General features: G+C 41.8%; 1 protein-coding gene across 2 annotated transcripts in view; it reads right to left on the bottom strand.

Moving 5' to 3' along the window:
- Window positions 1-12,817, bottom strand: part of c25h8orf34 (chromosome 25 C8orf34 homolog) — a 76,742-nt gene that overhangs the window by 13,789 nt on the left and 50,136 nt on the right. For both annotated transcript variants that reach the window (XM_027170446.2, XM_027170453.2), the window contains exon 11: window positions 6,353-6,467. In XM_027170446.2, the coding sequence (XP_027026247.1) occupies window positions 6,353-6,467 (115 nt within the window). The remainder of the gene's footprint in view (window positions 1-6,352; window positions 6,468-12,817) is intronic.

The following is a 12,817-nucleotide window of genomic DNA, read 5'->3' as shown; positions in this document are numbered from 1 at the left end:
CTGTTTTCTGTACTGCTTATCTTACAAAGAGCCGTACGGAACCAAGGGCACAAAGGGGGGAGTCATGGCCTAATAGTTTAGAGAGTTTAGGTTAGAGAGTTTGACTCCTAACCCTAAGGTTGTGGGTTCGAGTCTCGGGCCGGCAATACCGCGACTGAAGTGCCCTCGAGCAAGGCACTGTAGCCCCCTCCCAACTGCTCCCCGGGCACCGCAGCATATATGGCTGCCCACTGCTCCGGGTGTGTGTTCACGGTGTGTGTGTGTGTTCACTGCTGTGTGTGTGTGCACTTTGGATGTGTTAGATGCAGAGAACGAATTCTGAGTATGGGTCACCAAACTTAGCTGTATGTCACATTACAAAGTGAGGGCACACACATTTTGTTGGACACACACATGACACACAAACACACACTACTGTATGGACAATAAAGAGATGCCAGTCAGCCTATAAGTCATGTCCATGGACTGGGGAAGAACACCAAAGTGTCTGGAAGAAAAACCTGAAGCATAGGAAGAACATGCAAACCCCTTTATTGTACATTATTTAATGTACATGAACATGTACAATCTCCAGTCCAAAACATGCTGCTGTGGACTGTTTACCAGACTGTACTGTGTCACTACAAGTCAACATCATATCGTTTACTGTAAACCGTACTCGGCTTTACCTCCCTAGCCGGTCAGAAGTCTCTGTAAGCCAGTGAACCGTTTAGCGATATAGCTAGGGTGCAAAGCTGGTTGTGTTTAGAAATGTCACATGATATTGTTTATGCTGTAAAAGTGGAAAAACCACAGCTAGACACTCACAGACGTAAACAGGATATGGACTCGGGAAGGCCACATGCTCCAGTGAGAACAGGCAGTAGTTCTTTCTCTGGTGCTATGAACTTGTCATTCAATTATTCTGGCAAAATGAAACACTCTTATTAAAGCCCAGAGTGTCTACTGTCGTATGAGCCAATAACCGCCAATGTGGAGCATGAAGAAGAAATTCGACGGTGAACACGGACACGACAAAACGAGAGCAAATTTCTTTCTCTTTTTTTTTTCCCTCTGGGAAAAAGAGTTACCTTTTTGCACAAGTTTGATCAAGTGCATAAAAATAAACCTGGGCAGAATCTAGTTATATAAGATCTGACCATTTTCCACATGTCTGGCAACCGACCTTGCACAGATTCCCCCTCAGTTCATCATCTGAAACGATAAAATAAAATCTTCAGCTCCAGAATGATCAGAATAAAGAGTGTTAATAAATATTGACATTTTTTTGGCTTTTGCACAAAATCCAAGTCTAATTAAGACAGACTCACTTCCAGGAGGTTAGATTTCTTTAATCTATCAAAACTCTACACTTTATTACATAGTAAAACAGCTGGAGCTACTTCTGAGTTCTGCAATATTAAAGTTTTGGCACCCTAATTATTAATTATTAATGACAGTGCTCTTCATATCCCTTAATATTACTGTATAAAATGACAGCATTCCAGTCCCTGAGTATATCCAGATGTTAATAAAATCAGATTTTTTATCTTAGAATCATCTCCCTAACGTCTATCGCGTTGCTCGTTCTCCTTCTCCGTATGCGTATCCTCTTACTGAAATGATTTTTCTCTGGAAAAGCTTCTCTTCATCATGGCTGGCTGGAGTAATTGTTTATGTCTGTGTAGTGAGTGGCGTACGGCTAAATCAGATCTGATCTCCGTCTCGATTAGGGCTGATTAAACGAGGGAGGACGACTTGAAAGGAACGGGGAAGAAATGTAAGCTAGGGAGGAGATCTAATCGAATCTTTTAGGAGTAGTCTTTAATCAGAAAAAAAAGGAGGAAAAATTGATTGTCTATTTGAATAAGTAGGAAACTCATCCCCGAAGAGAAACATGAGATGAAAAATATGTCATGTGGAACGCTGTTACAGAAAAACAGACATGTTTGGAGTTACTCAGAATAAGAAGAATTATTGATGTGAGGGAAAAAAACGCCCTCGCACTGGAATAATAATAATAATAATAATAATAATAATAATAATAATAATAATAATAATAATAGTATTTTACACTTTTAAAAGCTCTCTATTTACCAGTCGATCTACAGTACGTTCCTACCCTCACCTATGGTCTTGCGCTTTGGGTCATGACCGAAAGGACAAGATCCCGGATACAGGCGGCCGAAATGAGTTTCCTCCATAGGGTGGCTGGGCGCTCCCTTAGAGATAGGGTGAGGAGCTCGGTCACTCAGGAGGAGCTCAGAGTAGAGCCGCTGAGGCGGCTCGGGCATCTGTTCCGGATGCCTCCTGGACGCCTCCCTGGGGAGGTGTGACGGGCATGTCCAACCGAGAGGAGGCCCCGGGGAAGACCTAGGACACGCTGGAGGGACTATGTCTCTCGGCTGGCCTGGGAACGTCTCGGTATTCCCCCGGAAGAGCTGGAGGAAGTGTCTGGGGAGAGGGAAGTCTGGACATCCCTGCTTAGTCTGCTGCCCCCAAGACCTGGCCCCAGATAAGCGGTAGAAAATGGATGGATGGATGGATAATAATAGTGGAGGGAATTCTGTCGATCTGTTTTATCAATCCAACAAATCACGGTGTTTACTCAGATCACGGTGTTTATTCAGTGTTACAGTGTTACATAGACAACTGAAAGTACTTGAAAATATATTCTGGCCTTAGGCAACGTTTTCATATTAAAATAATATGTATAATAGTGTTACTACAAATAAATAAGTTTGTAAATGTATGTATTTCTGTTTATTAAATGGAACCTAAACCATTTGTTATTGACATTTTGTTAAACGTACAGATTTTACAAAAATAATTCTGCTCTACGTTGACTGATAGTGATACTAAAAAGGTAATTTTTTAGAACCGATGAGTTCCTGTTCATCAGTTTGATAAAAAAAAAAAAAAAAAAGATTAAGAATTTTTTTCAGTGTTTATTTTTCTTTTTGTGAACAATTTTTTTTAAATAAATTTTTTTATAATATTAAAATATTTTACATTTATTTTTCATCAAAAATAAAAAATAATAAAAGATAAAAAAAATTTCATAATTTTTTATCATTACTTTAGTTATATTTTACTTGGTTTACTTAATTTCAGATTTTATTATAATTATATATTTTTTCACTATTTTTTTCACTATTTTTCATAGTGTTCATTTAATTACTTCACAAAGCGGCAGGTCTTTAGACGTCGAATGCAGACAGCCACCGATTCGTCTGCTCGGACATCGAGGTTAAGTTCCTTTCACCATTTCGTTGACAAAACAGAGAAGAGTCTTGATGCAAGCTTTTATTGTTCCCTGAAAGATCTCGATGGTGCCTTCAGTCCGACAGTGTTAAAGGATCAGAGGGAGCATTATGAAGTGTAGTGTGTGATAAGTGCTTCAAAATAAGTAGATGATGATCTGTTTTTGACTTTATAATCAAGCATCAGTGCTTTAAATCAAAATTAGGAAGCCACAAAAATACATATACTGTATATACACATAAGTAGCTCTGGTTTTGTGGCTCTTAGCTCATCTCCATGTTGTCTCTATCACATTAGCTTAGTTGACTTGCACACTATAAATTTAACAGACTCGGGGCTTCCTATTTATTCACCATACCGAATTTTTATTAGCGCACGTTAAATCCACGGGAAACTAGCTAGCTAACTCCAGATACATACCAGGACACGTTCGCTTGGTCATGCTTAGCTAGCTATGTTTGTTAAGTTGATAGCATCTGGTCCACTCTGAAGGGGTCTACAAACAACAAAACAATATTGTGAGTGAGAAACATTAAGAGACTTGTATCCTTTTATTTCTCGCTAATATGCTGTAAATGGTTGGAATGGAGGGGAAGTCGTGGCCTAATGGTTAGAGAGTTTGACTACTAACCCTAAGGTTGTGGGTTCGAGGTTGGGGGGTTCACTGCTGTGATTCTGTGTGTGTGTGTGTGTGGTTTCACTGCTGTGATTCTGAGTATGGGTCATCGTACTTAGCTGTATGTCACGTTTGGGATGTGGTAGCTCAGTGGTTAAAGTGTTGGGCTACTGATCGGAAGGTCATGGGTTCGAACCCCAGATCCACCAAGCTACCACTGCTGGGCCCCTGAGCAAGGCCCTTAACCCTCAGTTGTAAGTCACTCTGGATAAGGGCTAAATACCATAAATGTAAGTGTAAATGTCTAAGATCCCACAGACCACACTTTGTCACATACACATCTTCGATGAGCCAGGCTATTCAATTGACAGGTCATTTGTTCCGGCCCTTTAAGTAGCCTAGCGTGACAAAGACACTAAAATAAATCTATAGAATATATTTAGATCAGTCGGATAACAGTTATGTAGTGATGCGTGTCTGTTCCAATCAGCACGGGCTACAGTCGCACCACACTGCAGCAGTCATGTGACGTTAGGTGATTGTTGCGAGCAGCCTCTCCTGTGAGACGCGATGACGGCAGATGAGAACTTTTTGTTCATCATTCTCACACACGAGTGCCATTAAAACGAGTAATCCCACATCCCTGGACCTACAGCTCAGCTCTTGCACCACTGTATGCGTATTGCATTTCTCTCATTAGAATGCAGCCTAAATATTTGCCCATTATTCAGATGGCTATTGCAGTTTAAGCAGGAAGCTTATTTTTGCACGTCGATCCGATTCCTCAACAGATTCTTCAGTTAGATTCGAACGGAGCAGGATATGGTTACTAGGCTACTCGGGTCTCCTTGGAACCAGGATACATGCATCTGATTTTGTTTACAATCCTGTAAGAGGTCTGTATATACAGTATACAGTGCACCATACACGATCTGTGTGTGTGGCAGAATGGAAAAATACTGACCTTGTCACGAGGTCCGCGTCACCTCACGCATATCTTTTTAAAATTTAATTTAGCTATGGGGAAAGGGGGGGGGGGCACGGTGGCTTAGTGGTTAGCACGTTCGTCTCACACCTCTGCCTTGTGTGTGTGGAGTTTGCATGTTCTCCCCGTGCCTCGGGGGTTTCCTCCGGGTACTCCGGTTTCCTCCCCCAGTCCAAAGACATGCATGGTAGGTTGATTGGCATCTCTGGAAAATTGTCTGTAGTGTGTGTGTGTGTGTGCCCTGCGATGGGTTGGCACTCCGTCCAGGGTGTATCCTGCCTCGATGCCCGATGACGCCTGAGATGTGACCCGAGAAGTTCGGATAAAGCGGTAGAAAATGAATGAATGAATGAATGAATGATATTATCCATACGCTCATTCTTGTCTCTGTCCCTTATGTACATTGATCTGCTGCCCTACTGCGTTCACCTGCTTTATGTTTTGTATTCGATTAGTCTCTAATCAGTGTGGACTTAGAGTGTTGTTTCACCGTCTCTATGCAAAGTCTTTCCGTGTTAATGTACATTAATAAGCTTTGTTTTCCCGCCTTCTGGTTTTGACCTTCGCAGGGTTTTCTCTGTTAGGAATATAGATACTCCTTGTTAGATGATGACTGATGTATTTCCACCCCTTCTATGGATCGTTCTGCTTGTTTACACATTTGCGTCCTGCTTTTTCAACCTCACATTTTCTATCATAAATATTTCTCTGAACAACAGCCTGTTGTTTCCTGAACGGAAGTGTTTCTGTCTTTCGAAGGTATCGAGTATCTATCAAGTTCTAGCGGTTTAATATCTGGTTACACACAAAAAGGGAAAGAAAGGAAAAAATTGCTCTACAATCTATCGATGTGTTTTAAGGTTCAATTTAATAGTTAACAAAAAAAAGAAAAGAATAAAATTAGCCCATAATAATTCCCACCCTGTCAATCTGTGGCAGGAAGTCCCGCCCCTCCTGAAGAGTTGCAGAGATACAGTCATTGTACCTCCTCAACATGAAACAAGGTTTTCTATTTAATAAAAATGTAGTAAATATTAAAGTAATGTTCCCCCCCCCACACACACACATCTGTAATTAAAGCTGTTCACTCCTTAAATCCTTAAATGTTCTCAGTGAGTTCCAGATTTAAAATTTATGTCCTGTACAAGAGCTAACAAAAAAACTGCCATAAACAAACAAATGCTTAACACATGTCGGATTTCAGAGATCTCTGTCTCAGTGTGTTTGTGCTTTTAATAAACAAATGATTTCTGGTAAAGACACGAGACCAAACCTGGTGCGCACACAAAAACACACACACACACACACACACACACACACACACACACACACACACACACACACACACACACACACACACACACACACACACACACACACACACACAGTTTTAGCTTCTTCTGGGGTAAATACATACATATATATGTGTGTGTGTGTGTGTGTGTGTGTGTGTGTGTGTGTGTGTGTGTGTGTGTGTGTGTGTGTGTGTGTGTGTGTGTGATACTAACCAGCGAGATGCTTGCCCATGTTCTCCAGCTCTTTAGAAAATAGAAGCTCCTCAAGCTGTAGAGCACGTCTCTGTGCCTGTGGGCTCGTGCCCCTCACTGGCTTCACAGGGTAGCGCTAAGAGAGAGAGAAAGAGAGAGAGAGAGAGAGAGAGAGAAAGGACAAAGTCATAGAGCATAAGAAACCATATCTGTTGTAATGAGGCGACTATAATTTTAATGAGCACTAGAAAAACAGTGAAACCCACACAGCTCAGAGATGAAAGTGCTCATGGGTAATGTGGAGTGCTTTGTGTGTGTACGTCAGGCGGAGATTTTGAATCGTTAAAACCCGAGCGATCTAGAAGGACACGACGGCTGGCACAGGGCCTGTCAGGAGTTCTGCTACTGCACTTTAGAGACGGAAAAAAACCACACAGTTTGGTATAAAATTTGAGCTTATGTATAAAAAAAAACCCATAAAAGAGAACTGATCAAGGACTGTAAATCTAGATCAAGGACGACTCGATCAAATCGGCCACCGAGAAAGAAATCTGATCGGCTGATCTCCAAGGACCTGACACAGAATGACGAAAAAACACATCCAGTGATTGGGAAAAGCTTTGCTCAAGACAGACTGGTTCAAGAAGTTTATAGTAACTGGAGTAAGCACTCTATGCTGAGTAGAGAAGTGTCTCCAAATACACACAATGAGGCGGATGGACGACAAGAACCGAGATAGACTGTATTTCTGCAGTCTTTTGTTTCCAGCATTTACATTACAATAGTCACGTTTCCTATCGTCACGGTAACGTTCGGTCTCCTCAAAGAGAAACCACACGGAAATAAGAAACACCTCCGAAGCCACGCGGCCTGACGTGAGCAGAATTTACAGCCTTGACTGTCTGTCCTTTGTCTAAACATGTGGAGGACACGGAATCCCTCGAGCGCACGGGCGTCTCCTCGTACACGAGCGTCTTCGTCTTCTGTAACAACAAATAAGGCCGAAAAACTCCTTACATGATTCGTTTAGAGAATTACGACTAGACATATTTTAAGGGACGCATGTCAATGTTAATGTTTGTGGAAGTTTTAATCCCTCATATTTTTTTCCTCTGTTGCCGCGCCAGTGTTTTCTCTTGTGGTTTTCTGGCCCATATATTAGCGATATCAAACGCTCCAACCCGACGAGGACTTTTTCTCAGTGACATAACGATCTGGAAAAGGAATTCGGTGGTCTTCTCTATAGCATGATTGTGGCTTTCGAAATGGCAATTGTCGTTATTGATCGTGATGCGTGCGTGCGACGCAGACCGCAGCCAGTCAAACGTCTTTGATACGCGAGAGGGAGACTTTCGGCCTCGCGGAGCCGGCCGGGGCTGTTTATCGGCCAGACGTGAAACCGGCGTTTCCGTTTATGACGGATCTGCTAAAGCTGGCATGGCGAGGTCTCGATCAAGGGTTCTGGAGAAGCTTCTTTCCGACAGCGAGATCCAGTTTATTGAGAAATAAAATCCATGTTGAGGAGTCAATATGAGAACCCTGTCCACATCTAAAGAGCTCTTTGGTATGCATGTGGGTGGGAGAGGCTGTGTGTGGGTCTGCGTGTGTGTTTATATGCATGTGTGTGTGTGAGTGTGGTAAGTAACGGCGACCAGCAGCTGCAGTGAACCCAGTTATAGCGAGCCTCAGTCAACCACGGGCCAAAAGGCCACTTTGAGCAAGTGAACCATTAAAACCCCACACAGTCTCGGCCGTAACTGCCCCCGAGCGTACACGAGTGTGGCCACATTCATTGGAAACAGTGTCCAATGTCATGGTGAAAGCCACAGCTTTTAAACCGCCTGCTGCAGAGAGCTGCACAAGCCACCAGAACACACACACACACACACACACACACACACACACACACACACACACACACATACACACACTGCACTAAACATGCTACATATGAATACACGTTATACATGAATACACACCTTCTACTGTACATGTCGGAATACACATTAAAGCAAAATATATCATGCACTATTAGAAAGACAAGGTCCTGTGAATGACCCGTTGCTATGGAAACGCTGCCCGGTTACAACGAGTGCATTAACATAAAGACATGATTTGAACGACTGTCAGAGACACTGATGGAAAACGAATGTACGCCTTCTAACCAGTCAGATGTTATTGAAACCACACACACACACACACACACACACACACACACACACACACACACACACACACACACACACACACACACGTTGTTTATTACACGTGCATGTAGAAGGATCCCAGCCTGAAAATGTAAAATGTTCAACACCAAAATCATGAATGCTTCATATCATGTATGTCATGTGTGGGAGAGATGGAGAGATAGTGAGAGGAAAAGTAATGGAGAGATGGAGAGAGGGAATCCCAGCTATAGGCTCCACCCTCAAACACACGGCCGCAATGCCACAGCCGCGGCCCTCTAAAAGCAGTTAAGACGAGGATTTGTGAGTTGTAGCTATGAGGTTTTAGATGAGGTTTTTAAAGCACTCCTTTTTTTTCTTTCTTTCTTTTTTCTTTTTTGCTGTTTTCCTTTCTGTGGTCTGCCTTCAAGTTCCCGAAATTCGCTAGAAACCAATTTCTACTTTATTGCCATATGATGAAGAGACACATGCTTTATGAATCGGGTTTGATCGTGAGATTCGATTGCTGAAAAAAAAATGCTGTAGTTATTTTATATAATAAGAATTTTTTTTGCCCTACATCACTTTCTCTGCTTCTGATTGGCTTACGCAGGCTGTGGTTCCGCCCCTTATACCTGCCGACTCGTGTTCAGCGGTGTATCCGTATTCCCGAGGTGTGTTTCACGGAATTATATCTCCATGTAGATAAGATTTAAAACTACAATGAGAGAAACACGATTTGCTGTTATAAGACAGAATGTATAATATAAAATTAGATCATGACGCAATCTTGTGGCTTTTAATTTAGATAAAATTATACTATCTTGTCTAAATTTGTATATTATTATAAGAATAATTCATCCATCCTCTACACCTCTATCAACACTAGGGACAAGGTAGGGGACATACAGGACAGGATACCAGTCTATCACAAGGCACAATCACACACACACACACACACACACACACACACACACACACACACACACACACACACACACACACACACACACACACACCCCTTCACACACAAACACAGTAGACAATTTAGACATGCCAATCAGCCTACAAGGTATATTGGACTGTGGAAGAAAACCGGATGCAAACTCCATACACATGGAAGAGGCAGGAATCGAAACCTCAGCCTTAAAGGTATAATAATAATAATAATAATAATAATAATAATAATAATAATAATAATAATAATAATAATAATAATAATAATAATAATAATAATAATAATAATAATAGAATCTCTAAATGTATGGGGCACGGTGGCTTAGTGGTTAGCATGTTCGCCTCACACCTCCAGGGTTGGGGGTTCGATTCCCGCCTCCGCCTTGTGTGTGTGGAGTTTGCATGTTCTCCCCGTGCCTCGGGGGTTTCCTCTGGGTACTCCGGTTTCCTCCCCCGGTCCAAAGACATGCATGGTAGGTTGATTGGCATCTCTGGAAAATTGTCTGTAGTGTGTGAGTGTGTGTGTGTGTGTGTGCCCTGCGATGGGTTGGCACTCCGTCCAGGGTGTATCCTGCCTCGATGCCCGATGACGCCTGAGACAGGAAATGAGTGAATGAATCTCTAAATGGTTCAGTGTAAAGAACAACTCCTTTTACAAGGTCACACACTGCTACTTCTGGCTGCTCTGCATTCATGGAATCAGTGGAACACTTTGCCAATCAAAATAAAATTGTACTTCAACAAGCGAGGCATCTTTCAAGCTTTCATCTTTCACAAAGCACTCATTACCGAATGCAAATGCGTTTCTCGCTCTAACTCATTTCATGCCCGCACCATTAGAGTAAAAATGCTTCGTGACTGCGTTCGCAATGATTTCCGCATTCAAATTCCTCCTACAAAGCGCTCCAGGAGGAAATTAAGTCAAACACGTGGACTGATTAAATCCGGTTGAGGAGCTCTCGGGCGCTGGGCCGAGCCAGAACCGCCGAGAGCATTGGGGATATTGACAATAACACAATTACTATCTGATTTATCTGCATAATGCACGAGTCTCCATGCTAATCCATGGCCTTAAACATCCAAATGACTTACAGATAAAAGCAAGGACAAAGAATACTCAAACAACAGCTACATGTATTCAACCTGAATTATTATGGGATGGCAAACAGAAATGACTATGAAGACGTTCCTGTGGCATCGGGGTGAGGTTTCTGACCCCAAACTGGTGCATTTTATTGGGATACACTGAGACCTCCTGAACAGCAATGGAGAAAAAAGATTACGGTTCTTCTAGATTGACGCTTCTTCGTCTTGTCCAGTGAGGGAAAATTACGGTGGCCGAGAAGTGCAAAACACATCAACACATGCGAAAACAAATTAACAAATCAAAAAACACATCAGGGGGGCACGGTGGCTTAGTGGTTAGCACGTTCGCCTCACACCTCCAGGGTCGGGGGTTCGATTCCCGCCTCCGCCTTGTGTGTGTGGAGTTTGCATGTTCTCCCCGTGCCTCGGGGGTTTCCTCCGGCTACTCCGGTTTCCTCCCCCGGTCCAAAGACATGCATGGTAGGTTGATTGGCATCTCTGGAAAATTGACCGTAGTGTGTGAGTGTGTGAGTGAATGAGTGTGTGTGTGCCCTGTGATGGGTTGGCACTCCATCCCGGGTGTATTCTGCCTCGATGCCCGATGACGCCTGAGATAGGCACAGGCTCCCCGTGACCCGAGGTAGTTCGGATAAGCGGTAGAAAATGAATGAATGAATGAATGAATGAATGAATGAATGAAAAACACATCAACAAATCCGATAACGGTAAGTATCGTTTGTGAATGGAAACGTATCGATCATCGGACGAGACACCTGTCACTCAAAATATACAGGTATGGAATCTTATGTGTAATGTGTAAAGTTCTCCATTTAAATATAAGAAAATAACAGAATTAATCCACAGTAATCCATTCCATCCATCCATTCCGACTTTTCCCTGCGGCAGACTGTTGAACTTTATGTATACCTCGAGTGACAGGTGTCTTGTCCAACGATCGGTACGTGTTCCAATCACAAACTATACCAACCGTTTCCGGGTTGTCTGACTTGTCGTCATGTTTTCGGATTTGTTAATGTGTTTTGCACTTCTCGGCCACCGTAGAAAATACAAAGAATCAAAAAACCTTAACATTAGAAAGTAAAAAAGACTCCAAAAGATCTGAAATGTTCCACATAACAATGAAATGGGTTCATAAACAATGGCACTTGGCAATGGATATTAAACCTGGTTCCTGATGCTTCTATATTCATCCAGAATGGATGCATGAGCATGAGTCTGTATATAAAAAATAAACAATTTAGCACTGAAAAGAAACGAAAAGAGATTTTATGATGAATACCTTTTTTTTTTTTTTTACATTATTGACATCTTATGAAATTGGCAAAAATAAAAGTTTGATGCCCAACCTTCTCCCTAAGGTACAACAACCATTCCTTCCCCAAACTTCTACCATCTAACACCAGTTAATACGCCGTTATTTTATTTTGTTGAGTCATGTGTGTTATTACTAGAACTGAACAAAATAACAACCCTGTGCGTATCGGAGAGTAATCACCTGCCAAACTAGATTTTCAAGACAGGATGTTTAAAAGTTCAAGAAACTGTGCAGGACATAGTGAAATATCCAAAAATCTGTCTGCATGATGAACAGCGGTTAAAGGTCAAATCCTTATGGGGCAGAAAGAAAGCTAGTGAAATGCTTGCTCGGCATCTGGCGGAATCATCTGGCACCACAACGTTTTTGTGCAGAAACGTCGGAGAGAAACGATCTTGTAGGGTTTACTGTAAAAAAAGACTGAAAAACGCTAAAGATGATAAAGAATGACATGGCAACCAGAAGCAGAACGTGATGTGGGATGACAAATCCAGCCAAAGTTTAAAAAAAAAAAAAAAGAAAAGAAAAAAAAAAGAGAAAATGTTTCAGAAATGAACTGCATCTTAAGAAAGTCGTAAAAATAAATTTTTTTTAATTTTTTTTTTTACAAATTTAAAAAAAAAGATTTTGACTACTGTTTTGTTCAGAATTCTAATCAGTGTAAAAGTTTAAACGTTTCTGATTAAAAGATGAGTTTACAGCACCGCGCTTGTCTCTCTTTAAGACACGACTCTCTTCATTTTCATTTCTTTAGCAAGTACTTCTGCAGCTAAAAGACACCTTAACCCCTTTTTCTAAGAATGTTCAACAAGATAAAGCAACCAGGTTTAGTTCAGACGTTCAGATCAGATTTTTATAGTGTTTGCAGCATCGGTCTGGTTACAGACTCACTCGTTTCTACTGAACCCTGGTGCCTTTGGGTTACATATTACATCATCATTA

The sequence above is a fragment of the Tachysurus fulvidraco genome, chromosome 25 (assembly GCF_022655615.1).
Source record: "Tachysurus fulvidraco isolate hzauxx_2018 chromosome 25, HZAU_PFXX_2.0, whole genome shotgun sequence".
NCBI classification, from domain to species: Eukaryota; Metazoa; Chordata; class Actinopteri; order Siluriformes; family Bagridae; genus Tachysurus; species Tachysurus fulvidraco.
This window is presented reverse-complemented; position numbering and strand designations above follow the sequence as displayed.